The sequence below is a fragment of the Xyrauchen texanus genome, chromosome 34, assembly GCF_025860055.1.
Source record: "Xyrauchen texanus isolate HMW12.3.18 chromosome 34, RBS_HiC_50CHRs, whole genome shotgun sequence".
NCBI lineage: Eukaryota > Metazoa > Chordata > Actinopteri > Cypriniformes > Catostomidae > Xyrauchen > Xyrauchen texanus.
Window position 1 is genome coordinate 22,506,235 of NC_068309.1, and position 25,825 is coordinate 22,532,059.

Here is a 25,825-nt window from a genome sequence, read left to right on the forward strand (position 1 = left end):
TCATATTGCTTCTGAAGGTATGGATTTAACCACTGGATTGGATATGGATTACGTTTATGCTGCCTTTATGTGTTTTTTGGATCTTCAAAATGTTGGTACCCATCGCTTGCATTGAGATAACCTACAGAGCTAAAAAAATATTTTTCAGAAGAAAGAAAGTCATACACATGTAATGATGGGATGGAATGAGGGTGAGTATATAATGACATCATTTTCATTTTTAGGTGAACTATTCCTTTAAAATATTTAAATTGCTGTGTCTATATACAAAATTTATTGTTAATATTTGATTACCTTTTGCCATTCATTTGATAACACCCCACTGCGTGTTTTAAATGTTGGAAAGATTTCAATGTAATGCCAAAAAAATCTTGTTGTAGCATGTTCTAGGTGCACATGTCGGCATATAGTGTAAAGAGCAGGCTATTCTGTTTTGAGAATAATCTTGGAATAATAAGCGATTATTATAATCAATGAACTGGCACAGTCACATGAACGTAGCTGATGGAGGTTCATCGCCTGCAAAAGATCACAAACCAAATCTTCTCATGTGGCACTAAAGGGTATGTTTATATGTATATTTTATATGATTACAAGTACAAAAAATAAAATGCAATATTTAAAAAATAAAAATAAAAGGTATATTAATGTAACTTTCAAATCAAAATAAATTCTATAAAGCGTTGTGCATTTACTGAGAGCCACTAGGGGTCGAAAATGTACCTTCCTTTCTCGTTTCATTTTTGATCCCTACGACGCGACACTTTTAAACGCCTGCTTCTCCTATTGGTTTTGTTACCAGTCAGTTATATTCTCGACTCTCTGATTGGCTGAGGGGCGGGTCGTTCAGTTGAATGAGCAGCGGAAGTAGATTCGGACGCCGGTGCGGGTGCTGCATTTTGACAGGAGTGGACGTATAATTCAGGTAGAAGTTGTATTAACATTTTGTTTATTACATTTAGTATTAAAAAAAGAAAATTAAATAGTCACTGTGAAAGTCGATAACACATTTGTATAGTATACGTGTGTAGCGTAATAAATGTTACAGATTTGCGGAATTTCATTGTCTGATTTTCTACACCGATATCAAGTGTGCTAACAGTATTAGCTAGTCAGATCAAGTCTCAGAAATGAAACAAAGTCACTGTACGCGCCAGGTCATTCACATTATAGTCTTATAGCCAAGGTTTCAACGTAAAAACATTATATTAAAATATATTCTCCTCTATTGACTTAAATTGCCATCACTGTGTGATTAAAAGGCAAAGGTCACTTAAAAAAAAAAGAAAGAAAATTCTGTCCTCGTTTACTGACCTTCATGTTGTTCCAAGCCTGTATAGCTTTTTTTATTTTTCCATGGAACTAAAAATGTGATTATTGAGTCTCTGTTCACTATCATTGTATGAGGAAAAATGCAGTGTAAGTGAATAGCGACTGAGATTAACATTCTGCCTAGCATCTCCTTTTGTGTTCTGTTGTAAAAATAAAGTCATGTGGGTTTGGAACAACATTAGGGTTCGTAAATAATGACAGAATCAGTTTTTTTTTTTTTTGTTTGTTTTTTTTTTGAGTGAACTATCCCTTTAAACCTGTGATGTAAGCTCATTTGTAATGGCAAACTTTATAGCAGTAATGTGTAGTAATCCATGTGCATTGTGCTATATCATACTGTATAAATTTAACCAATTTCTGCTCTTGTGAATTTTCAGTGATAAAAGAACAAGCTGCCAATTGACTGAAATGGTGGATTCTCAGTACTACCTCCCAAATGACATTGGGGTCTCTGCTCTGGACTGCCGTGAGGCTTTCAGGCTGCTCTCACCCAAGGAGCAGCAGTATGCACACTACCTCTCTCAAGCATCTTGGTACGGTGGCCTGGCCGTGTTGATTCAGACATCTCCTGAGTCTGCCAAAATCTACGTACTGCTGCAAAAAATGTTCCGCAAACAGTCGCCAGCACAGCTTGAATCTGTGGCAACTGCAGCTGGATTGAGCGCAGAGGAATATCAGGTGAAGAAACTTGTTATGAACACCAACCTTAACTTCCACTTTGGAATCATTGTTGTAACAAAGTTCTGATTGTTTCTAGGCTTTCCTAGTATATGCTGCTGGGCTTTATGCAAACATGGGCAACTACAAGTCATTTGGCGACACCAAATTCATCCCTAACCTACCAAAGGTAAATTATCCTATGTTCATATGTTATAATATTGTTTGTGGCATGTGCTTCATGGGGCCTGAACTATCTAATCTAAAAGTTATTTTTTTATATGTTGCCATATTTATATCAGAATGTTATTTAACTTTCTAAAGACCACATGATCAGTCTCTGTGCCTATTTTTTATATGCAGGAAAAGTTCAAGGCCCTGGTGTGGGAGAGTCAGGCCTTTAAGGAGAATCCTGGTGAGATGGAGGCACTGTGGAACAGTTGCTCGCAGCCCCTTTACTCCCTGGAAGACAAGCAGAAACAGCTTGGTTTGGGGGAGAAGGTAAAGCTGTATTTCTTAAAGTCATCTCACCTTTTAACAGCTCAGGCATGTAAGGTTAATATTTATTTTACTCTTTCTCATCATTCTCTCCTAGGGAATCACAACATACTTCTCAGGGAACTGCTGCTTAGAAGATGCAGAGTTTGCCCAGAAATTTCTGGACTTCAAGGTATTGTGCATCTACGAGAGATGCCATTTCTAATGTGCAGTAACACCAATAGACCTTTTTCACACTCCAGGTTTTGGAACGTGGAAGTAAACGATTGCAGGGTATGCTTCGACAGCAATGAATGGGAGACCACAGCCAATATTATTTTCAATTAACCTTTGCTCCAAGAGCAAAAGCAAAAATCCACTATTACATTTTAATGACTTTCCAGAAGAAGATGAAATAGCAGTTGATTAAGACAGATGGAAGATGCCAAATTTACTGTTACTCTCTCAGCAGCTGTAATTGAAACCCACTCGCAGCTGTGGTAATTCAGTTTTTAAAACTAATTCCAGGGTAATATAACACAAAGCATAATGTTATAAACTTGCACTCAATATTTAAAAAAATTATCATATAAATAAAGTTTACTAGATTTACACTGCTAAATAAGGTGGAAACGCATTATCGCATTCTGTGAGAAAGGTCTATTGTGATCGTCTTTGGAGTTTCTGGAATGTATGACACATATAGAACATTATCACAATGTCTGGAGAACATAATCAGAGAAATAACACTACTGTTTGTAAGTAAACGTAAGAATTTATGTATTAACACATAAATATTCGTTTCTTAAAACCATGCTGTTGATATGGAGGATATGGCTTATCCTTGTTTCTCAGACATAACTGACAATGCATTAATTTACTGTGTACTTGTAGAACCTGAGTGCCTACAATACCCGTTTGTTCAAGACTGAATTAGATGGGAAGCGGTGCTATGAGGTGCGTTTAGCATCTGCAGTGAAGAAGGGTGAGTATACAGAGCTGTTTAAATCTATATTAAGTGTTATATATAGTATATTACTTATCATTACTTCAATAACATGATCATTCCTGTGTTTTTATGAATAAACCCGTTGGGGCTGTTTCCTACCTTTCGACTTTTATCTCATTGCCTGTTTCCCTGGCTTCTACAGACTGTGTGGTTGAAGGAGAGGCTGAAACATGTTGTGGCAAATATGAATTTGAGGATGCTATGTTCTCGGTTCAGAGGGGCGATTATGCCTTTCTGATGGAGAAAGTAAGCCAGAACTTGGAGAAAGCAAAGGTGTGTATGACAACACAAGCTAAAAACACTGACTCAATAGTCAATTTGGATGAGAGAGTGTGATGTTATGTGAGTTTTGTTTTAGGCTTATGCAGCCAATGAGAACCAGAAGAGAATGCTGGAGGAGTATGTCCGCAGTTTCACCTTTGGCTCTGTGGAGGCCCATAAAGAAGGGTCCCGTTATTGGATCAAAGACAAAGGACCTATTGTGGAGAGGTGACTGACCCAAATACATTGGCTATTGAAATAAGTCTAAACTTTTGGTTTAATTGTCGAACTAGGATTATGTTTGCTTTTCCCTTTTCATTTAAATCACCTTTTTTGTTTTTCTGGTAGTTACATTGGTTTTATTGAGAGCTACAGGGATCCGTTTGGTTCAAGGGGTGAATTTGAAGGTAAGTCAAAATATTCCTACACATATCTGAAATGTAGGTAGTGCTCTAATGCATTTCAGCCTTCACAGATTCTTTATAATTTTCAGTTCATGCACCACCCCCATTGTTTCATCGAATATTGTGGACTAGAAGCTCAATCTATCACCAATAGTCGATACAATTTTTTCAAATGATTTCTTTAGCATTCTTATCCTGCTAGATGGCATATTTTGTTCTTCACATCTAGGATATATAACATTGGGATATTCTCCCAAGCAAGCTCACAGACAAGTAAAAAATGGCTAATATTTGGGAAAACTGTAAAAAAGGTAAAAGCAGATATAAAGTTTTTGGCTATTTGGGGCTTACAGCAGCAGTGATTTGCACATAAATTAGACATTTGTATACAGAAACCATATTTTACTTTGTGATTCTTTTGGTAGAAGAACTCTCATACAATGAAAGTGTGGTATTAGGGCATCAAAATAAACTGTTCAGTCACATTCCTGAGAATGAGAGCTTTCTTTTGATGTGATTTTTTTTCTGTTTAATTGCTATTTGAAGTTTTATATTCGTATTTCTACCACATTACCTCTTGGTGCAGCTTATTTGCGTCGTAGATGTTTTCTGCCATTATTTTGTTATTTTATCTAACATAAATACAAAAGTGATGGTATTCTATGAAAAGTTCAGATTCTAAGCTTTCAAATGATATCTCTTGTTCCTGACATATATACTGTATCGCAGACTTTTGTTGCGATACATTGCCCCCCGTTGGACCCGCTGGCTGATCTGTAGAGTTTAAAGGTGCTGTATGTAAGATTGACAACAAGCATTTGAAATGGGTACTGCAGTCCAAATTCAAAATATTGGAGAGTTGTCTGCCTCGCCCCAGACTCTAAGCTCATGTGGGTTGCCAGAATCTTGACATGCAAGTTTTACAAATCGGCATCCGTTTTAAAGGATTTCTTGGCTTTAAGCTGTCTCCATCTTCCAAAGGCATCTCCAATATTTATCCTTGTTTTACTACACCTCTGGTTATGGTGGTTTTTAGATGGATGTCGAGCCTTTTTAGGTCCGGTGGAATCTATTATCTCTGATCCAGTTCGTTTGCTGGCTTCCATGGCTGCAGCACGCAGTGTTGTTTTCCTGCAAACTTGTTCAAATCTGGCAAATTCCGAAATAATATTGGTGAGTTGGCAGCGGCCAGGATCACTCCGGCCAAAACATAAACAGAAATTCTGTCCCGGAATGGAAAATTCAAAGTAGAATATACTGGCTTAAGCATTGTTATCGGAGAAGCCAGTATTTCAACTTGGTGTGTGTCCTAATTCTCTAATGACATATTATGGACATTTTATGATTTAGTACAGTAAAAATATTACATAAAGCACCTTTTAGGGTTAAAATTACTTTCTCTGTCTCTTACTCCCATCCTCACTCAGGCTTTGTTGCCGTGGTGAACAAGGCCATGAGCGCTCGCTTTGCTCAGTTGGTGAGCTCAGCTGAAGTCTTAGTACCAGAGCTGCCCTGGCCTCCAGCCTTTGAGAAGGACCTCTTCCTCAAGCCAGACTTCACTTCTCTTGACGTACTCACATTTGCTGGCAGCGGCATCCCTGCAGGAATCAACATTCCGAACTGTAAACTCTCCAACATGCTGTCAGAATTGATTGATAAATGTTCTATGAAATTTCTAACCCAAACACAATTATCTCTCTGTAGATGATGACATCAGACAGACCGAAGGTTTCAAGAATGTGTCCCTTGGAAATGTGCTGGCAGTGGCATATGCAACTCAGAAAGACAAGCTAACCTTTCTTGAGGAGAAAGACAAGGTAACTTTTAGTAAATTTAGATGAATGAGTGCATTTTTCTGTGAAGTACATTTCTGTACTTTTCCTCTTATTTCTGCAGGACATGTACATCAAATGGAAGGGGCCTTCTTTTGAGGTGCAAGTGGGACTCCATGAGCTGCTGGGTCATGGCAGTGGGAAACTCTTTGTTCAGGTAAGGGCCACAGGTGGACCATAATGATGTTGTGTATGGCAACATCATTATGCCCCACTGCCCATACTATTAAAAATAGTTTAATACACAAAGTGAGTGTTGCTCACATCTTATTTGTTGTAGCTCACATCTTATTTGTGTTAATATTGAAACAGAATGATAAGGGACATTTCAACTTTGAGCAAACTGCTGTTCGTAATCCAGAAACAGGGGAACTGGTGAGTTAGCAGTATAAACTCTATTCATGAGTCTGTTGTGCTCTTCTATTAAACTGTGCAGATCTTAATAAAGTCATGATATATGCCCATCGACTCTTTCTCAGATCTCAAGCTGGTACAAGGGCAACGAGACATGGGACAGCAAGTTCTCCACCATTGCCTCCTCCTATGAGGAGTGTCGAGCTGAGTGTGTTGGTCTCTATCTGTGTCTCAACAAACAGGTGCTCAGGTGAGTCCATTAACCTTTAGTCTTCATTTAATGTCTCAGATTTAATTGCTTGGATATGACTGCTGAATAATTAATTTGTGCTGCAGGATTTTTGGGCATGAGGGAGAGGATGCAGAGGAGGTGGTGTACGTAAACTGGCTAAATATGGTGCGTGCTGGCCTGCTTGGACTGGAGTTCTACACACCAGGGAGCAAGAGCTGGAGACAGGTGAGGTGAAATATGTGCTTGAACAAGAATCACTGTTTTCTCTTGTGTGTCAGTTATTTTGCCCTTGACACTGTCCCGGTACCTTTCGCAGGCACACATGCAGGCCCGGTTTGTGATCTTGCGGGTTCTGTTGGAGGCTGGAGAGGGGCTGGTTGATCTGAGGGAGTGCACAGGGGCAGACGGAAAGCCAGATGCCATTATAACACTTGACCGCAGCAAGATCCACACAGTGGGCCAGAATGCTATCCAGAGGTTCCTCTGTAAACTGCAGGTACTGCCACAGGAGACTGATATTTAGATGCCATGTTCCGAATGAAATACCATACTACTTTCTGAAAGCTGCACAATATTACCTTCTTTTCTTAACATAAAATTCTCCGTCCTTTTGGGGCATACAGCTAAGTGTAAGACATCATTCTACTTTTATTTGTGTACACTCACAATAACAAATCCTTGTGCTTTTGTAAAATAAAGAAAATAAAAAGGGTGAGCTGTCAGCAGTCTCTGGGTTCGTGAGCATATTTCTGAAACGCGTCACAACAATGAACTGAAACTCTGCGAATACTTATCACACAAACATGAGTCTAAAGAAAGCTTAAAACTTTCTTAGACTCTCTTAAAACAAATATTCTCCTGCAATGTAATCTGTATGAAACAAAGCGATGAACAGTTTCTACTGGCTCAGCTAATTATCTCTAATGTGATCACACCCCACCAGCATTCGCCAATGTGCTGAGGCGATCAAACGCCCCCGACTTTGTCTTAAAAACAATGTTCATTCACTTTTTTTGAGCGTTTGAAAAACAGCACGATACACAATTGAGAGAACTCCTGGATAGTGACGAAGAGTTACAATTTTCCTCAGAAGAAGAGCGTGACTCCGATGAACGTTTGTATTTTGAAGAGAAACTTGATCCAGACGAGGATACAATTTCAGACGAGTAAGTCATTTAGATTTCTTTAGTTGACATGCTATTTTATATAAACTTGTACATATTTTACTAGTGGGACTGTTTCCAGACTTGCCATCCAGGATTCAGAGTATTGAAATTTGAAATATGTCCTAATATGCATGTTTTAGTTATATTTAAATGCTGTTTCGGTTAAAGCAGGTATTTAAATTATATGCTGTATAATAAAAATATGATATGTAATATCATATAAAAATAATATGAATGTTTAGATTATATTTTAACTAGTGTTTATGCTGCCTCATTATCACCAACAAAGCTTGTGCTTGCAAATATGTGTTCAGGTTAAATGAGTAAAATGCACTTTAAATATTCACATATTAGAAATCAGCATATTATAATGATTTCTGAACGATCATGTGACACTGAAGACTGCAGTAATGATGCTGAAAATTCAGCTTTGATCACAAATTGCATTTTACAATATATTCAAATAGAAAACTGTTCTTTTAAATTGTAAAAATAGTTCAAAATATCACTGTTTTTACTGTATTTTGGATCAAATAAATGCAGTCTTGTTGAGCAGAAGAGACTTCTTTTAAATGGTAGTGTAGGTCTAAAAAAGAAGTAAAGTCTTTATGTAAAGAATGTATAGTCAGATTACTTATTTTAACTTAAAACTTGATTTTGATCATTAAGTCTCCTCGCATTCATTCTCATTCTGTCGCATTCCTCATTGATAGGCCCAGGGGAGGGGTCTTTTGTCTCCTCAGGTGTGAATTACAATCAATATTCATTATAGTTCATGCCGTCTCGCATATGACCTTTCTAACACAAAGTGTTTTACAAAAGTTAAATTACTATATTGTTTTGTATGAATGAGTGATCAGGGTAGTTTTCGCATCATTTAGTAGCAAAAACTCTAGGCTACAAGATCTAGTTCTCAAAAGACTTGTGGATAAATGTTTAGTTTGTGTTATATTGCTTTATTTAAATTACTTAATAATGTTGTTTTTTCAAAAACTATGCATAAACGTTATTTTCTCAAAAATACAAAAATGTAGCCACGTTTGTGCTGAATACAGTGATATCAGATTTTAGCCATTAATGTGTTGTTAAGCAACTGAAAAAAGCACAAATGTCAAGGCATGTCAAAACTTCTCCAGAGCCCAAAACACCCTCAGAACCCAGAGGGTTAAAATGAATAGTTCACACAAAAATAATCATTCTCATAATTGACTTGCCCGTATGCCATCTCAAACTCATATGGCCTCCGTGGAACACAAAGTTATTTAATGGAGATATGATGTGAATATATCCATACAATGCAAGTGAATGGTGGCCAAACTTTCAAGCTCCAAAAAGCTCAAAGTCAGCATAAAACTAATCCATACGATTCCAGTGGTTTAATCAATGGGTGCTTCTTAAATGGAAGGCTGTCCTTCCTAGACCAGCATTTCTGAGGCTGTAGGCTAGACTTCCCCACAGCATTCAGTGTTAGAATGAGATGGTCTAGTATGTGCACATGGCAAACCATATGTGATATTTTACTTTGTTTAGAAAACCCATATACATCAGAAAATGAGAAATATGTCATTAATCTCTCAATTATTTTAGCCATTTTTTATTCACAAAGCTATAGTCCCTATTTTAAGAATTTAAATGGAAAAAAAAACGTTATCCTAGAATTGTAAAAACTATAAAACTTTTAAATCTTGGGGGGCCTGGGTATTTCAGCGAGTATTAATGCTGACTATCACACCTGGAGTTGTGAGTTTGAATCCAGGGCATGCTGAGTGACTCCAGCCAGGTCTCTTAAGCAACCAAAGTGGCCCGAGTCACATGGGGTAACCTCCTCATGGTTGCTATAATGTGAGGTCCTTACGTGGAGGCAACTGAGATTCACTATGCCACCAGGAGGACTTAGAGTGCATTGGGAATTGGGCATTCCAAACTGGCAAGAAAAGGGGAGAAGAAACAAAGCTTTTCAAATTCATGTAGATGCCCTTTTATTAATTGTATTAATTTTTGTGCTTTGTATCTTCTAATTTGTTGTATTCTCTAAACTACTTGCATGCATTTATTTATTTTTCTACATATTGACATCGCTGCAAATGCAAATAAAATCTTGGATAGCGAAAAAAGCAAGCTGCGTCAAAGTTTTCTGCTTCCGTGGTCACACAACTCATTTTCAGCCCTTTTTAATGCAAGGGATTGTGTGTGATTGAAGGATACACCTGATGCATCCTCCAAAATATGGCAAATGATGGCTGCGATATGAGGCTGCCTTCCAAGGGTCCTCACAATTGAGATGGCCTTCGTCGGTGCTTGATGACGTAGCAGCTGAGATATCCAGCCTAACGAGGCTGCAGCCTTCCAACTGAGAAGCACCCAATGTCTTCTGAAGTGATTCAATTGGTTTTGGGTGAGAATATAACAAAATATAACTCCTTTTTCACTGTACATCTTACCACTTAAGTCTCTAGGCATGAACATGATTTCAAACTCAAAAACATGTAATTGGCAAGGAGACTGCAGGTGCCATGGTTTATATTGAAAAAGGAGTTATTTAATTTTTTTCTCACCCAAAACTGATTGGATTGCTTCAGAAGATATTGATTAAACCACTGGAGATATATGGATTACTTTTATGCTGCCTTTATGTCCTTTTGGAGCTTCAAAGTTTGGTAACCATTCACTCTCATTCATTTTTTATGGACAAACAAAATATCTTCATTTTTGTTCTTTTAAGAACTTTCTATATGATTTGATTTGAGGGTGAACAGTGACCTAAAGGAATAGTTCACACAAAAATTTAAATGTTCTGATTATTTACTCATCCAATACTTTTTTCTTCATCAAACCAAAATGTAAGAATTTTTAGGATTTCATTTCAGGCCGCCTCCATTTTTGACTGTCCAAAATGCATATTTGGGGTGCATCACAATAATCCACACAACTCGACAAATGAAGTTCTTCTGACCCCAAACAATTGATTATTTTTTAGAAACAAATGTAAGCTCATTGGTAAGGCCACCCGTCACGTGGAAGAGGTGTCAGGAAGAATATTTATTTATTTCACAAATAAATAAATGAGATGCAATTGTATCAAATTTAACAACAGTTTATGTTCTTTGCGTGTTATAGCAAGACACAAGCTGGGTTTCCATCCAATGTTTTCGCATTTTTAATGCACATTTCTGAAAATTCGGCAAAAGAAAATACGAAACGTTGCGTGTTTCCATGTACTGTAATTGCGCATTATCTTGAGGGAGCCGCCTTTTTGTCATGAAGCAGCTGAATGACCTCTTTGTTTTGGTGAGAATTGTATTTGCTGTAATAAAGCAATTGTACATTATTTTATTAAATGCTGCCAGGAGACGTAGCAGAATAAGTGCAATAGCACACATATTGAAGGATCAAATAGCTATTCCCATTTGCCGACAGCCTCCTTATACCTGGCAGCGCCCGCTCTCAAAATAGTTCTGTTAGATTGTGGGTGAAGCAATTTTGGATAACCAGGGCTACGTTTGAAGAATTGTGTGCCATGGCCAGGCCTTTCGATGAGTCAGTCATGTCAAGCTCTCGCACACTTACACCATCCGAGGACCAATGCTATCACTTGTGCTGAATACGACTTGTTGGTAAGACCTTCGGTGTAAGCAAGACCACCGTGAAATGGTCATGACATTTCATAGTTCATGCGAATAAGCCATTTTCATCACTTTAATGTGCATTTTAACTAATTTGAAACTATAGAAAATCCACCTCCTACTAGTGCATTCAATTTTATTCTGATTTTGAGAGTTTATTTGCATATCAAGCATTTCCATTCAGTATTTCTTATGTGGAATTTCAAAATGCGCATAGAAATAGCTGGATAGAAACAGCTTTTCACTTTAAGCTCTGGTTGGAACCTGGACATATTATTGCAATCAGTAAAAACATTAAACTGATCAATTATGTGTCATGTTGTTGGTAAGCTCTTAAAGAGTAGAATACAACCAGCCTATTTGTTTTACTCGCAGACAAAATTATAGTAAAAGCTAAGTATACAGTATGTCTTTGACATTTATGTTGGTGTAGCTTGTATGCCACATTTTCACTTATAACTTCACGAAAATAAAAGGAACATAAAATATCACATACCATTATTTAGAGGAGGTGATTATCTTTCAAACCAGCCCTCACAAAAGGAAATCAGATGCAAAGATCATTAGATAATCCACACAAAGCACAATGTTACATGTGGCCACCAGGAGGTGGGGCCATGTAAATTACACAGTCTTAGTGATGCACACGGAGTCAAAAGGCTCTCATTCTGTGAAATCTCATTACTAAAATCATGTCTCTATGCATGTCTTTTAATCATTGTTGTGTTTGCATGTGCAATTCGTTTTATATGTACAATTATTACGTTTAATTTGTTTGGAGAGACTTTTGGAAACATGGCGACGTTTTTGGTCACAATGATAAATAAAAAAATAACTTTTGATTGCTATGTCGTGCCAACACAAAATTTCTCTCAGATACAGTTGACATGTTTGGGAACAAAATAAAAAAGGTTTTCGGAGGCACCTTATTTACACCTAGAGATTTATTATGTCAAATATGAAAAGTAATTTGTTTGTCTCAATTGTTTTTGCTTTTTTTTTAACAGTTTCTTAGGCTGAGAGTCTCAGAATATATCATAATCTATATCATTAAAACAAATTCTTTACAATGTTACCAAATGCGTATACTTGGTTATAAGCCTTTAATTGAGTATGCCACTGGATAAGGACATCTTTAAAAACAGCTTCAGAGCTTAAAGGGTTAAACAAAGAAATAAACAAAACAACCCTGGCTGCCATAGTTGGCGCCATCTTGGCGATATTAATACATCACATACATAGCATGTTTAATTCAGTGTGTGCCAGTTATCATCCTGAAAATAAACATTGTTATTTTGCATTTTTAATTCAAATTTTGTTATTTGTTGCAATAATGAGTCAAGAAGGAGAAATCACAGCTGTAATTACTTTCAGTACATTCATCACACTGGATATGGAAGGTTAAGTCTTACTCTGTGTGTTCTGCTATATTCTGCACTTTTTGGAAAATGTGGTAGATCAGCTGGCTATACAGAAATGTACATACTGTATACAGCAGAAATAGTATGAGTAGTAGTATGCTATTCTGAACAAAGCCATAGCTTCGGGACAAGCATTGTAAATGGCCAGTAATATCATATGTGTTTGTAAGGTTTGACATTCTTTTGTTAAGGTATACAAGTCCACGGCTGATGTGGAGGGAGGAAGGGCTCTGTATGAAGGCTACTCTGCAGTGACTGCTGATGGCACTCATGACTTCCTACGCCTCAGAGAGACAGTTCTGCTCCGTAAGGAAGCTCGCAAGATGTTTGTCCAGGCTAACACTTGCATCAAAGGTCAGTTCAATTTCCATTCTTGGATAAATACTACAAAATTACTCTTCCTATATGCTGTCAAACGTAACGTTTATTAAAGTTTTGAATTTAGTTTTTGTTAGTTTTATCTCTTAAAGGAATATTTCGGGTTCAATACAAGTTAAGCTCAATTGACAGCATTTGTGGCATAATATTGTTTACCACCAAAAAAATATTTTGACTTCCTTAGGGGTTAGGGTTAACCCTAACCCGAATCTTATAATTTTACAAAAACACTTTACATGAATTCTTCTGTCAAAGCTCATGTATTGTATGAGTTGTTTAAACTGACATGTTTACAGTCATTTTAGGGTTCGCTGCCATTACATCATGGCAACGAACGTATAATATTGGCAATAATTTATAGTAAGTGACTTTAGTTGTTCAGTAGGCAATTGGAAAAACATCGCCTGGTCTGACAAATCTGGATTTCTGCTGAGGTGAACACATTGTAGGCCCACTGCAGCCTCAGCTTTCTGTTTTTGGCTGACAGATGTGGAACCCAACGTTGTCTTCTGCTGTTGCAGCAGGTTCGATGTGTTGTGCATTCTGAGATGCTATTCTGCTCACTACAATTGTACAAATTGATTATCTGAGTTACCTCAGCCTTTCTGTCAGTTTGAACCAGTCTGGCCATTCACTGCTGACCTCTTTCATCAACAAGGCATTTTCGTCCACAGAACTAAGCTGGATGTCACTTGCTTTTCTCCCTACACTGTAGATACTCTTCTGCTTAAATCCCAGGAGATCAGCAGTTACAGAAACACTCAAACCAGCCCGTCTGGCTCCAATAATCATGCCACGCTCAAAATTACTGAGATCAATTTTTTCCCCATTCTGATGGTTGATGTGAACTTTAACTGAAGCTCCTGACCTGTATCTGCTTGGTTTTATATATTACACTGCTGCCACAAGATTGACTGTTTAGATAATTGCATGAATAAGATGATGTACAGGTGTACCTAATAAAGTGGCTGGTGAGTGGCTGGTGAGTGAGTGAGTGAGTGTGTGTGTGTGTGTGTGTGTGTGTGTGTATATACTGTATATATACATATAAAAAAAAATTATATACATTTTTATTTTATTTTTATAAAATAAATAATGCCAATAGTTTTCATTAATCAATTAACGTTATACAAAGTCCAGTAAACAAAAAGAGCTAAATCAATATTTGGTGTGAACACTTTTGCCTTTAAAATCACACCAATTCTCCTACTTTCACCTGGACAGTTTTTCTTGGTTGTTGGAGATGGGATGTTTCAAGCTTCTTGGAAAATTCGCCACAGTTCTTTTATTAATTTAGGCTGTCATCTGTCAAATGTTTTTGTGAAACATCTTATGTGCCTAAGAATTTTGCTCAGTACTGTATATATTTAAAATTCATGGCTACCAGTTTTGTAGTCACGAAAATAATTTTTTCCAATTAGATTTATTATTCCAATTTATTCAAAGTTTTATTTATTTTTTGGCTAACAGAAGTGTTTTCATTGACGACATTGACTTCACCAATGTCAAAAATGCACTGCATAGAAACATGGCTATACACCCACCTTTTTCTTGAATGCGAATGTGTTCCTTGATTAATAAAGGACGCCTGTTTTAAATTTGTAGAACTTGCTCCATAGTACTGATACTTAGAGTTGCTATGAGTGTGTTTTGACAGTGCCTCTCCAGTCAATGTTTAATGAGTGGGTAGATGACATGAAGTTATGTACGCATATTAGTTACGTTGATATCATTAACTACTGCAAGTTCTTATGACAGTGAACATTTGCACAATTTGAGCCTGAACTCATGTTTACTCCAACTAAAACTTAAAATGGTTGTTCTCTTGGTAGTTTTTAAAATGCTTCTTATAATGAGACCAGAACCAGAATACAATCCAGCTGAAATTAAAATCATTATGGTGGCTCTTAGTGGTTGGTCAGGATAACTGCTGATATATATATATATATATATATATATATATATATATATATATATATATATATATATATATATATATATATATATATACACACACACACACACACACACTCTGGAGGAATAACATGCTGTTGTTTGTGGTGTAGATGATGCTGTGCAGATGGTTGAGTATGAAGGCAGCGCTGCAGGGCTCATCCAGTCTTTCGTCGAGCGCTTCCCTGAAGATGCAGTAGAGTTGGAGGCACAGCTGCTGGAAATGGCCTCCAGAGACTCCGCCTGCTGGTGCTGAGTAGACACTGCATTCAGAGAGACATTCTCTCAGACAAGTATTAGACCTCACTTAACCACAGCAACTGAGAAATGAACAAACATTTACAGAAAAGAACAAAAGGCACTAGGAAGGGACTGGTAATGATTCTAAAACACATTCTTTCACATGTAGGAGGAAACACACTTATATGAACACAGACATACGCATAACAACCAACGCTTTACCTTCCATATCTCACTCACACCAATCCTGTTTTTCTGTCTTTTCTGTTCAATGCGAAACAATGGCAAGTCTTGTTAAAGTTTAAATTAGAAATTTCTGTTCCTACATTGAATCGGACCACAGCCCACACTTCCCACACAGGCATGTGAATGCACTGACAAGAGTGAACTTGCTGTGTGAGGGTGGAATTTATGTAATCCCAACACATAACACACTTTTTACAACAGACGTAAAGATGGAAATGTACTCTGCTGTACTATTGAAAAACATGTAACCAAACTGCTAATTGAATGATCTGTAGGAGAAATGTTAGAGTTCTCAAGAATACAAAGTTCACTGTCAATTCCTTTTAATACATTTTACATTGACTTAGAGGACTTTCAGTTCTTTTAATGTTCTTTTCTCAACATGTGTTTGTCAAAGTGTTCAGTGTGCACAGTAAAAACCAGCAGTCCCTACCAAATAAAATCAATTCATTTTTATTTAAGTGTTGTATTGTCATTTACTTTGAAAATACCACAGCATTTAGTTTTCAAAACACCATAATGCATTTGATACAGATATTATAATACAAGTATCTTTTAAATGTGAAGTTTCTTTTTAACCTTAAGCAGTATTTACAAAAAGCAAAACATGTTCTGAGACCTCTATTGGAGTAATGAATCCATTAATTACCAAGTAGTCCCTGCTCTAAACTTGCACGTAAAATTTCTACAAAACGTATTCAATATAATACAATAATATAACCGAAGGAAGTATCATATAAATCAAGCCCAGTGAAGGTCAAAAAACACCTGAATACTGAACTGAATACAATCCAGAATTACCAGAGATGCGTACTAAAACAAAGATATGCAAGAAACATAAACACATCTTACAGTCAGCATTAAATAAATTCAGTGGAAATGCAGAATTGCTGGCACCAACTGTTTGACCTAAATGACAGAAAGTCACATTTTATGAAGCCTCTTCTGTGAGATCCACTGCTCCCTCTCTGTTCAGCTTCTGGGAACTTTCATCCTGATTGGACGCCTGGTAGACAAGAGGAACCCCACTTGCGCCCATGCTCTGCAGGTCTTGGATCTGGGCATTAAATGGTAGAGGTGTTAAATCCCCGTCCCTTCTGCAGTACAGGCTGTATTCCTCAGGCCGGTCCACCCCAAACTTCACAGCACAGAACTGAGCCATAGCCTCACCGTTGACCCCAGTTTTCCACAGCAGAGTTTTCACCACGCTATTGTCCCCATCTTGGAACAGCACTTTTACAAACCTCTGTGGCATTGAAACAACAAATGGAGCTCTTGATCATTGATGGTAATTATTATGATCGGCATAATTTAACAGGTGTGGATATACTTTATTTACTCTTACAGAGAATTAGGTCTTCAAAATATCTGACCTGGTGCAATTTGTTGTCTTTCTGATTTGTTGTTTCATTGCTTCGACGCCGGCTCCATTCCTTCAGAGACTCTCTAGCTTGGTTTGTAAGACCGCTGTGTAGCACACCCTCTGGCTGACTCTGAATCAGATTCAGACTGGCATAGACACTTGTCAGATAGTAACCGCCTGAAAGAAAGCGAGTTTGACAGAAGTGAGAAGGTAACATTTACATTCCTCATAGTACGAGCAAGAATGGCACAAACTCCGTAGGCATTCATATGTGGTTCAGTTGTTGAAGCCCTTGATCCCAATCCCAACCTGGTGTTATAGAATCACAATACTTTACCTACATTTTTCAAATTGGAAATGGTTGTTGCACATATCACAGTACTTTCCTAGTGAAATGAACTCTAGAGGCACTAAAACAATTAATTTTATTTGTCTCTTTCACACACATCACGAGTAAAACGACAGACTAGTCCTCTTAATCCCCTTTAGCTCTGTTTCTCACACAATGCTATCATTTGACATCCAAACGCTTTTGCTATAGCGCAACACTTTTTATCATTTTTATTACATAACCAACTACATTAGAAGCTTCAGACACAATCAAATTACAGAGAACCGTAATACTAGCCCTGAAGAGCATGCAAGGCGACATGTGAGTCGAAAGTGTTATAAGCCATGTTTCCATCCAAGTTACGAAATTAATTTATCTGAAAAACCATAATATCGCAAAAACAATGTGCAAATTTGCATTTCTGTCCCATGTGTTCAAAAGAACAAAATCGTCACTTACAGATTGATTGTAGCCACTGTGACTTTTATTAATAAAATACTCTTACTCTTGGTTTAGATTAAGCAGACAAAACACTATAAAGAACTTTGTCTTATGTCTGGGAGATGATTGTTCCACTGGTTATCTAGTTATGAACGAGTTAGTCTGTCACCTTACTTTTTTTGATGGATTGATCTTACAATCCTAATAAATTCAATAGGTGTTTATTCGGTAAATGTGTTTCCATCATAGTTTATACGCATTTCTTATAGAATTTTTTTTTTATCCACCTCAAGCGAGCGCATACGTTTTTGTTAATGCACATTTTGGAGATTTTATTCACATTTTATTGTTTCCATTCAGCGGTTTAATGCAACATCCTAAAATGCACATAAAAATATGTGGATGGAAACCCAGCTATAGAAGCACTACAAAATGACATGGTTGCTTTAACTTTTGTTTTTTTTGTTTTTTTATTTTATTTTGTTTGATAGACCATTAAGCTTAACCTCATCTGTTTTTCATCTCACTTTTGCTTTTTATTACGCAATCAATTAGATTTAGGTTAAGGGTACAGAGGGTTTGTACATTTAAAACTCGATTGAGCATTTACCTGCAAAAATTTGACTTAAGTCAAGTAATTTTCATGACATCAGGCAGAATTCAGGACTCAAAGCAGTATAAATTATTTGGAGATGTCTGTACCTTCCCCTGTAAGCCAAGAGGTTTCCAAAAGCTCCATCATATACTCCACCTCCAGCAAGATCTCAGGCATATTGCACAACACCATCACGTAGGAGAGAGCAGGCAAGAAGTCATCTGCTCCAAATTCTTGACCTGTTTAAAAAAGGGACATTTTATATATTACACATTTTGTAAATTTATGAATGCAATCCACTTTTCACACAAAAATAAATCTAGGAAATAAACTTGTGATGGAGTTCAAAAGCTCCTTACCTGATTTGTTTTTCATGGCTTTGTATATGAGTTTGCAGATCTGCAAGAGCAGCAGCACTTTGTCTATGGGTGAATAGGCCTGTTGCATTAGAGTCAGTTTGTGCCTAATTTTCTCAATGCCCTGGGAATCAGGTACACACACCTGAACCCCAAAAAGCTCCTTTGCCGAGGCTCCTTTAGCTCTTTGCAGGCTGTCCATCATTCTCTGGATGGAACCATCTTGCTTGTGCAGATTCCAAAGTGCCGCATCAATCTGTGGCTTCAGAGGCTTTAGCACACAGCGGAACATGGCCTTCTCCAGTGCTTGGTCTGCACAGGTGAGTGTATATAGTGAATAAATGATCACATCATTTTCATTTTGGGGTACATTATCACTGTAAATGCTTCAAATAAAGTACTTCCAAACATTTTTGTTTACCTTTCTCGTTTTCAGGAAGAAGAGTCTCTATTGGAGGCTCCAGCTCTCCGCACTCTTGGAGGAACGCCTTGGCGTGATTTATGAAAAGACGCAAATCTTGAAGCAGCTGTACAGCACAGGTCAAACACTGGGGCTTTAACACCTCTCTCTGCTGCCTCAGAAAATCCTGAACAAGAGCGCCGAATGCCATACGGCGGTCACGAGACAGATCCTCCACCAGCCGCATCACCCGCTTCTCTGGTTTGAAAAAGGACATGAAGGCGGCGCTCATCTTGCGCAGGGCTGAGATGGACGTCCGTGGAAGTGACTGACATGGACTGATAGGATTGCTGGTGCCACGTATTAGGGGAGGATGCTCAGGACTTTCTTCTGTCTCATCAAGGCTACTAAGGGAACTGCTGCTATCCAGCTCACTGAGGGACGGAGCACGTCGCTTTTCCAGCATCAGTCCTTCATCATCGTCCTCCTGTCCTTCCTGCTCCAGGATTTTCGGCTGGCCCTGAGTGCATAGACAATCGTAAAGGGATATGAATTCAATGAAAATTGTCAACATTTACTCACTCTCATGTTGTTGCAAACACATGACTTCATTTCTTCCACGGAACACTAAAGGAACTGTTAATGGGATCTCAAAATGTTAGCCTCTGTCACCATTTACTTTCATTGTATGGAAAAATATGTAATATAAGTGTGACCGAGTCTTCATTCAGCTGAACATCTCCTTTTTTGTTCCACGGTAGAAATAAAGTAACGGAGGTTTGGAGCAAGTACGTGAGGCTTAGTAAATGATGACAGAACTATCCCTTTAAACACACAAACAATTCTTAAAAACCTGATTGATGGAGCACACAAATTGCCTCTAATGAGCTCTCTCAGTTGAGAAAGTACAATATGTGTTAGATACCTGCAGAAGAGCTTTGGGCATCTGATAGTCATCTTCCTCAGCAGTGGGAGAAAGGGTAGGGGCGACCATAGTGAAAGGCCTCTTCCACAACTCTACACAAGGCTGCATATAATCTGTGGCTTCTTGCACAGGTTCTGTCTTCTTGATAGCTTCCTCGCTGGCTTGATCTGCAACAGGTGGGGTTGCCAGCTTTGCAGCTTTCAATCTAGCTTTGCATTTGGCTTTAGCCAGTAATGGTGGTGGAGGGGGTGGGACGGCAGGTGGTGATAGAGGGCTAGAATTTTCAGTGGAGACACGGACCTTCATGCTTGATTTGAAATTATGACGTCTGTGCATGGCACTGCGACCAGGATATTCTTGCAGGAAGAGAGGGTTAATGAAACACAATTCTTTCCCTCCCCCAAAATTCAACTCGCAGGGTCTCCGTGTTCGGATTTGACAAAGCTCCTGGAATGGGGTAGGGTTTGGGTCAATGGGTGTAGAGCAGTCTTGGGGGCTTGAAGCTGGGGGCAAGTGATTGTCTGGAGGTCCATTACGAGGACCACGGACATTTAATTGGGAACTCCAGAACTCTGTGTAGTACAGTTGGAATCAAGTTCATGATAAACATGTATTACAGATACATATTAGCAGACAAGAATAAATGTATGAATTCTAACTAAGGCATTATGTACAGTCAGTTGGTCATTATCCTACTTATTACACAGCTACTTACCAATTAAATTAAATGTTTAGTTTAAGGTTTAGGGTAGGGAGGTCAGTTTTGTTGATTTAAAACCTGATAGAGTATTAACCTTAAAAAACCTAATCTGTTTGAGAGACTCTCTTTTAGTGCCACACAGTGGACATTTCATTTGTGTAAGAAATCACGCAAAATGTTGTCATATTCGCGTAATTTAATGAGATCAGGCAAGGTTTACATCTCTGCAGAACAATAATGGGCGTTTCCCATCAGTGGGCATTTTCAAAACCTGGATGGGCATTTTTCAACTGCTTTACATGATTTGCATACTACATTGAGATGGCTTACTTTCACTGGATAGTTAAAAATGGCAATCCTGGTTTGAAAACACCCACAGATTGGGAAACACCCATTATTGTTCCGCAGAGACCTATACTTTAATCAGGCTTAATACTGTATATGTGATACTGATAGTTTCAACAGATAATCCAATCTGTACCTACCCACACCCATATGAGAAATTGACTCCAACTGTTTATGTGAGGAAGCCTTTGCTATGGCCTCGGGCAGCTCCAAAGTGAAAGGAAGGACATCCCTGAAATACATACATACACATCAAGTGAAATGGAATATTTAGGAAAAGCCATGCTGTTGTTGTAGATATAACAGGAAATAAATACAAAGTCATACCGACTAACACAATAGAAGGCAACCAGTCTACACAGGTCTGGAAAACTGATAGCTGAGCTTTCCAAGGAGAATGCTGTTGATAAAATGGAAACAGTGCTTTAGTCACCAAAATCAGATTACTATTGACTACCCTTTAAGATGAATTGTGTAATTTCTGCTCCACAAAACAGAATTACATTATTTTCCCCATTCTGATGTTATGTTTTGCTCTGTTGCTCAGTTTATTCAACTATAAATGTTCTACATAAAATAGTTTTCTTTTGTGTTCTTTGTTTCAGACTCACCTGAGTCCTCTTCTCTGATGAAAAACTGTTTAAAGAAGGATGGCGTGCTGTCATCCGCTAGCCGGACGCAGAGCATTTTTTTCTGCGATGTGCTGGACTTTCGCACCAGGAAGGTCTACAAAGTACCAAATGTTTTTATGAAGACTGCTATGATGTCATTGTAACAGTCTATTTTCAAATCTTAAAGTGGTACGAATTTGCTGCTTACCCCAGAAGGCTCACGCCGCAGGATATGCAAAGCCGTAGCTGAGTTGATGGACAGCTGAAGCCACACAGGGTGTGTAAGCAGGAGCCGGTCCAGTACACTGATGCTCTTCAGGGATCCTCGCTGTAGACATACCCGTTTTTCCCCTACAGGCTGAGAGTCAGGATAGTCGTACACGGGGTCACCCTGCATCTTAAGAACAATGGCACGATTTCCAAGTTTTGAGAGATTTCAAGTTTACTCCTTTGACAATGAATCTCTGTTTCACTATTTCGTGGATGTTCACATAGGCACTTGACAAAAAAAAAAGGAAGTGACCAATTTCCCTGTCTTACCGTAACACATACACATTTGTTTCTTTCTTATGCCTTTTTCCCATAGATTATGTCAGTGTTTTCCTAGAATGGTTATTTTCAAGACAATGATGCCTAGTTATTCCATCTGACCACTGCTCTCCTGGCTATGTGAGAACCGTGTGTCATATGGGTAATGCAACAGTTAACGTCACCGATGTTACATTTCTAGTTTTCTGATTCTGCATTCACACTGCCCATTCAAGAAGCACTGTGTTTCTCTTAATGACAGAGCACAACATAGTGTTTGTTTAGACGGCACAATGCATGTCAAACTGGACGGAAAATGAAGAGGAACTGAGATTTATGAGAAGTTTATCAATGTGAAGTCAATGGCAAAGATAGTCAAAGATATTTAAAAGCAGATGCAGATTTTTATATTTAATTATTTCTCGTGATATCTGGTTACCTAAATAGTTTTTTCTCTGATCCAAATTATATAATAAACACTCAGTTTATGAAAGTTTATGTGAGGCAGAACTGTGAAGTAACTTTATTGGTTGTCAGAGTGAAGTTGGATGGCGCAGTGACTGTGTGGGCCAGCATGAAATACTTTTTGGCACCAGCAGGTGGCTGCTATAGCAACAGAGGCCTACATATCCTACTGGGCATTGCCACTCACTGACACACACACCTCCACACTTCAGGCTAAACTTCATGCTCAAAACTTGGCTTCAATGCGAGTCTTACAAGGCATTTTTGCAAAGGGTGATTTGAGAGAGCATACAGACATGGTAGTAGCTATATTTGACAAATTACTTTTACTTTACTGACTTTAAAGAACATATTTTATGTGTAACGCTGTATTACACTGTTGACTCAAGGGGCACTCTTCGATTTATAACATGCTATTAACATGTAGTAAACATGTAGATCTTGGAGATTTTAAATTAATGAGCATCTTTGCACCTTTTTATAAAGACTAGTAATAAATAATCAGATTAATAACAATTATTTTGAAATCAGCCAATCACTGTTTTATTCATCTCTCATCATAGGCCTTCTGTTAAGATCTAAATGGATCTTTATACTTGGAAATATTGTTTTGGGGGGGTTGCAAAACAACAGGGTCTAAACTGCAGTCCTAATCCTATGGGCGGGAATATATGAGAAATTCCACCTGAAGTCTGGAAACAAAAATTGCCTGCCTCATACCGGAGCCTTGGAATAAGCCAACAAGTACAGACATGTTCTAAAGGAAGCCTTTAAGTATGCACTGTGAAGGAGTTGGTATTATCCATGTTTTTTTTATGCAAATGGAGGTTTTTAAGTGGTGCTTTAGCACAATGTTTCAGGGGTTTAAACAAACTGGACTGCTAAATGCAATTCCAATGTGAAAAAATAAATCAAATTTAGTCATACAGATTAATAAATAAAAATAATAGTTTAACTTTATTATTTGTTACTCTTTAAAGCAAAATTCATGATATTTTAGAACAGGGGTTTTTAAACTGAGGTCCAGGACCAAGGGGGTACTAGGGGGTCACAGAAAAAAAAAAGATTTTAGGGCTGCCTAAGTTAGTGTGTTAACATGAGCTGTTAAATAGGCTTGAGACATTAATTTTAAACAGACACATTTACCAAATTTGATAAAGACTGCTCAGAAATCATGAGATTAATCAGACTTATTTTATTCTATTGACAGTCTTAAAAGTAAGAAATAAATAAAAAATCTGCTTTGAATGATGTTTGTAAGGCACTATTCTGTAAAGCTGCTTTGGTACTATGTGTTGAATACGCTACACAGTAAATTTGAATGAATTGATCTGAAAATGTTTCTCTGCAGGTTCACACTGTAAACCCTAAAGTTGTCATTACTGGAAACATCAAGTTGTCTAAAGTATTACTTTTTTAATTACCTGGGTGCATATTTAAGTTCCTTGAACTTATTTATCTTTTTACTATTTAACTTTTGAGTACAAAGGCTATGGGCAATGCCTATAATGCTTTGAGCTTAAATTGTTTAATTATGTTTCCTTGGTCAAAGAGCAGTTATGAGGGCATTTAAATAGTTGTAATTAAGAATTTATAGAGGTTTTAGCTCCTTTGTAGCATTATTTATGTTGTTTAGTTGCAAATAGTTGTTTCATGTGATGTCACCATTAGGGTGATCAGTGTCCCATTTGATCAACTTTGAACCTTTTGACTATTTCTCTTTGTGCATGTGCAGTTAAAGTGCAGTCTTAATCTGCATTTCTTTGGAGAATTAAATGCATTTAATGACTGACACAGAATCTGTTATTATGTTTATTTGAGCTGTGCTATTGTTTGATCTAAAATGTAATAAATTCAATTAAAATTATTCATAACTGTAGAAACAACAACATTTAAAGTGCAATCTGAGTTATGTCTACTTGCATCTTGTTACCTCAACTTGTACAGTTAAGTTAATTCTATATGAACAACAAGTTAATTGAACTTAATAACATACATTTTGTAGATTACATTACTCAATTCAATTGAGGGAACAAGTTTACTCAATCAAATGAGAAGTCATTTTAAAGGGGTAATCTACAAAATTACCATGGTAATTTTGTAGATTACCTCTTTAAGATGACTTCTCATTTTATAGAATATATATATATATATATATATATATATATATATATATATTAGGAAGGGTATTTTCATATTTCGATGTCCTTTGGGATCAGAAAGTTTGGAGGAAAAAACTGTTCTAGAAGACAAGTAAGCTACGTTTTAAATGTGAACCAAAAAACGGCAATATCTAGCAAACTCTTGTGTAATTTGAATGCGACTTAATGCATCACTCAAATTAACAGACTCTGGGCTGCAATACCGACACTGTAACGAAACTTCCACACATTAAATAATCACAATTATGCTAAATTTTCTAAAAGCAACAGTGCAATTGTATAACCCTATAACTTAATAGGCCTACGTGTAAATTACAAGAATAGAGATAAATCTGAAGTCAGCAATGTAATTTGTCAAACGACGTTGCCACGTGCCTCTTGGGAAATTTGAGCTATCAATAGCTATACATCAAGGAAAAGTCTTTTTGAAGCTCATATGCAGTCTTCATTATTTAAAAATACTCTTAAGAATCTGCTTTCTTACTTAATCACGTAAACAGATACAGCGCAGACTTCCTTGAACCAAGCTGAAGAGAGTTAATGTTTTACTAGGTGTAGGCTGCTGTAAATGCCAGTAAAACATCAAATATACATAACCATAGACATGAGAATATCTTAAAAGCATATCATAGAGAAGTACGACCACTTACCTCTGTTTCTCTATAGCTGTTATTAAAAAACAGTCAATAAATGACACTACTAGTGAATTTTCCCAAAGGATCCGATCCATAGAATGCTCTAAATAACTTCTGGACATGTGGAAAATCAAAGATTCAACAAGCAATGGCGAAAGTTGCTAGTTATTCCCCCTTGTACACATTTGAAAGAATGCCGCCAGAGACTCTTTAGGAGTCTACATGACACTGTTCTTCACACTGATCATATTTCGTCTTCCCACACGCGTGAGTCCTATGTTGCGTTTGTGAGCAAGCGTTATTATTATTATTATTATTATTAATAATAATAATAATTACCATTTAACATTTCACCATTAAAACACATATACAACAACAAATAA

At 37.4% G+C, this 25,825-nt stretch overlaps 2 protein-coding genes across 3 annotated transcripts; one reads left to right on the top strand and one right to left on the bottom strand.

Moving 5' to 3' along the window:
• Positions 1-861: 861 nt before the first annotated feature.
• Positions 862-16,028, top strand: LOC127627934 (dipeptidyl peptidase 3-like). Its single transcript, XM_052104555.1, has 18 exons — positions 862-925; positions 1,710-2,010; positions 2,090-2,179; positions 2,353-2,490; positions 2,585-2,659; positions 3,361-3,451; positions 3,618-3,748; positions 3,834-3,964; positions 4,085-4,143; positions 5,568-5,762; positions 5,845-5,957; positions 6,037-6,129; positions 6,285-6,347; positions 6,452-6,576; positions 6,663-6,783; positions 6,875-7,054; positions 12,960-13,122; positions 15,213-16,028. Exons 2-18 carry the CDS (start codon positions 1,741-1,743, stop codon positions 15,353-15,355), a joined length of 2,181 nt encoding a protein of 726 aa, XP_051960515.1. The 5' UTR covers positions 862-925; positions 1,710-1,740; the 3' UTR covers positions 15,356-16,028.
• An 8-nt stretch (positions 16,029-16,036) lies between these two features.
• LOC127627931 (ras and Rab interactor 2-like) lies at positions 16,037-25,690 on the bottom strand. Of its 2 annotated transcripts, XM_052104553.1 has the most exons (12): positions 25,458-25,690; positions 21,861-22,049; positions 21,653-21,767; positions 21,369-21,441; positions 21,182-21,273; positions 19,997-20,568; positions 19,093-19,591; positions 18,675-18,983; positions 18,423-18,554; positions 16,959-17,125; positions 16,756-16,831; positions 16,037-16,642 (listed from the first exon to the last, which is right to left on the bottom strand). In XM_052104553.1, exons 2-12 carry the CDS (start codon positions 22,047-22,049, stop codon positions 16,575-16,577), a joined length of 2,292 nt encoding a protein of 763 aa, XP_051960513.1. In that variant the 5' UTR covers positions 25,458-25,690; the 3' UTR covers positions 16,037-16,574. The 2 variants fall into 2 exon arrangements, with proteins under 2 accessions (XP_051960513.1, XP_051960512.1); XM_052104552.1 differs by having other exon boundaries at positions 16,037-16,831.
• Between the last annotated feature and the right edge of the window lie 135 nt (positions 25,691-25,825).

Bases quoted from the DNA above. Each gene is read 5' to 3' on its own strand.
- LOC127627934 (XM_052104555.1), top strand. From the start codon at position 1,741: ATGGTGGATTCTCAGTACTACCTCCCAAATGACATTGGGGTCTCTGCT. The intron at 6,348-6,451 runs GTGAGTTAGCAG...ACTCTTTCTCAG, and splicing joins ATCCAGAAACAGGGGAACTG to ATCTCAAGCTGGTACAAGGG. The intron at 13,123-15,212 runs GTCAGTTCAATT...TTTGTGGTGTAG, and splicing joins GGCTAACACTTGCATCAAAG to ATGATGCTGTGCAGATGGTT.
- LOC127627931 (XM_052104552.1), bottom strand. From the start codon at position 22,049: ATGCAGGGTGACCCCGTGTACGACTATCCTGACTCTCAGCCTGTAGGG. The intron at 19,592-19,996 runs GTATCTAACACA...CTATGCACTCAG, and splicing joins TGCCCAAAGCTCTTCTGCAG to GGCCAGCCGAAAATCCTGGA. The intron at 18,984-19,092 runs GTAAACAAAAAT...TCACCTGTGCAG, and splicing joins TCTTCCTGAAAACGAGAAAG to ACCAAGCACTGGAGAAGGCC.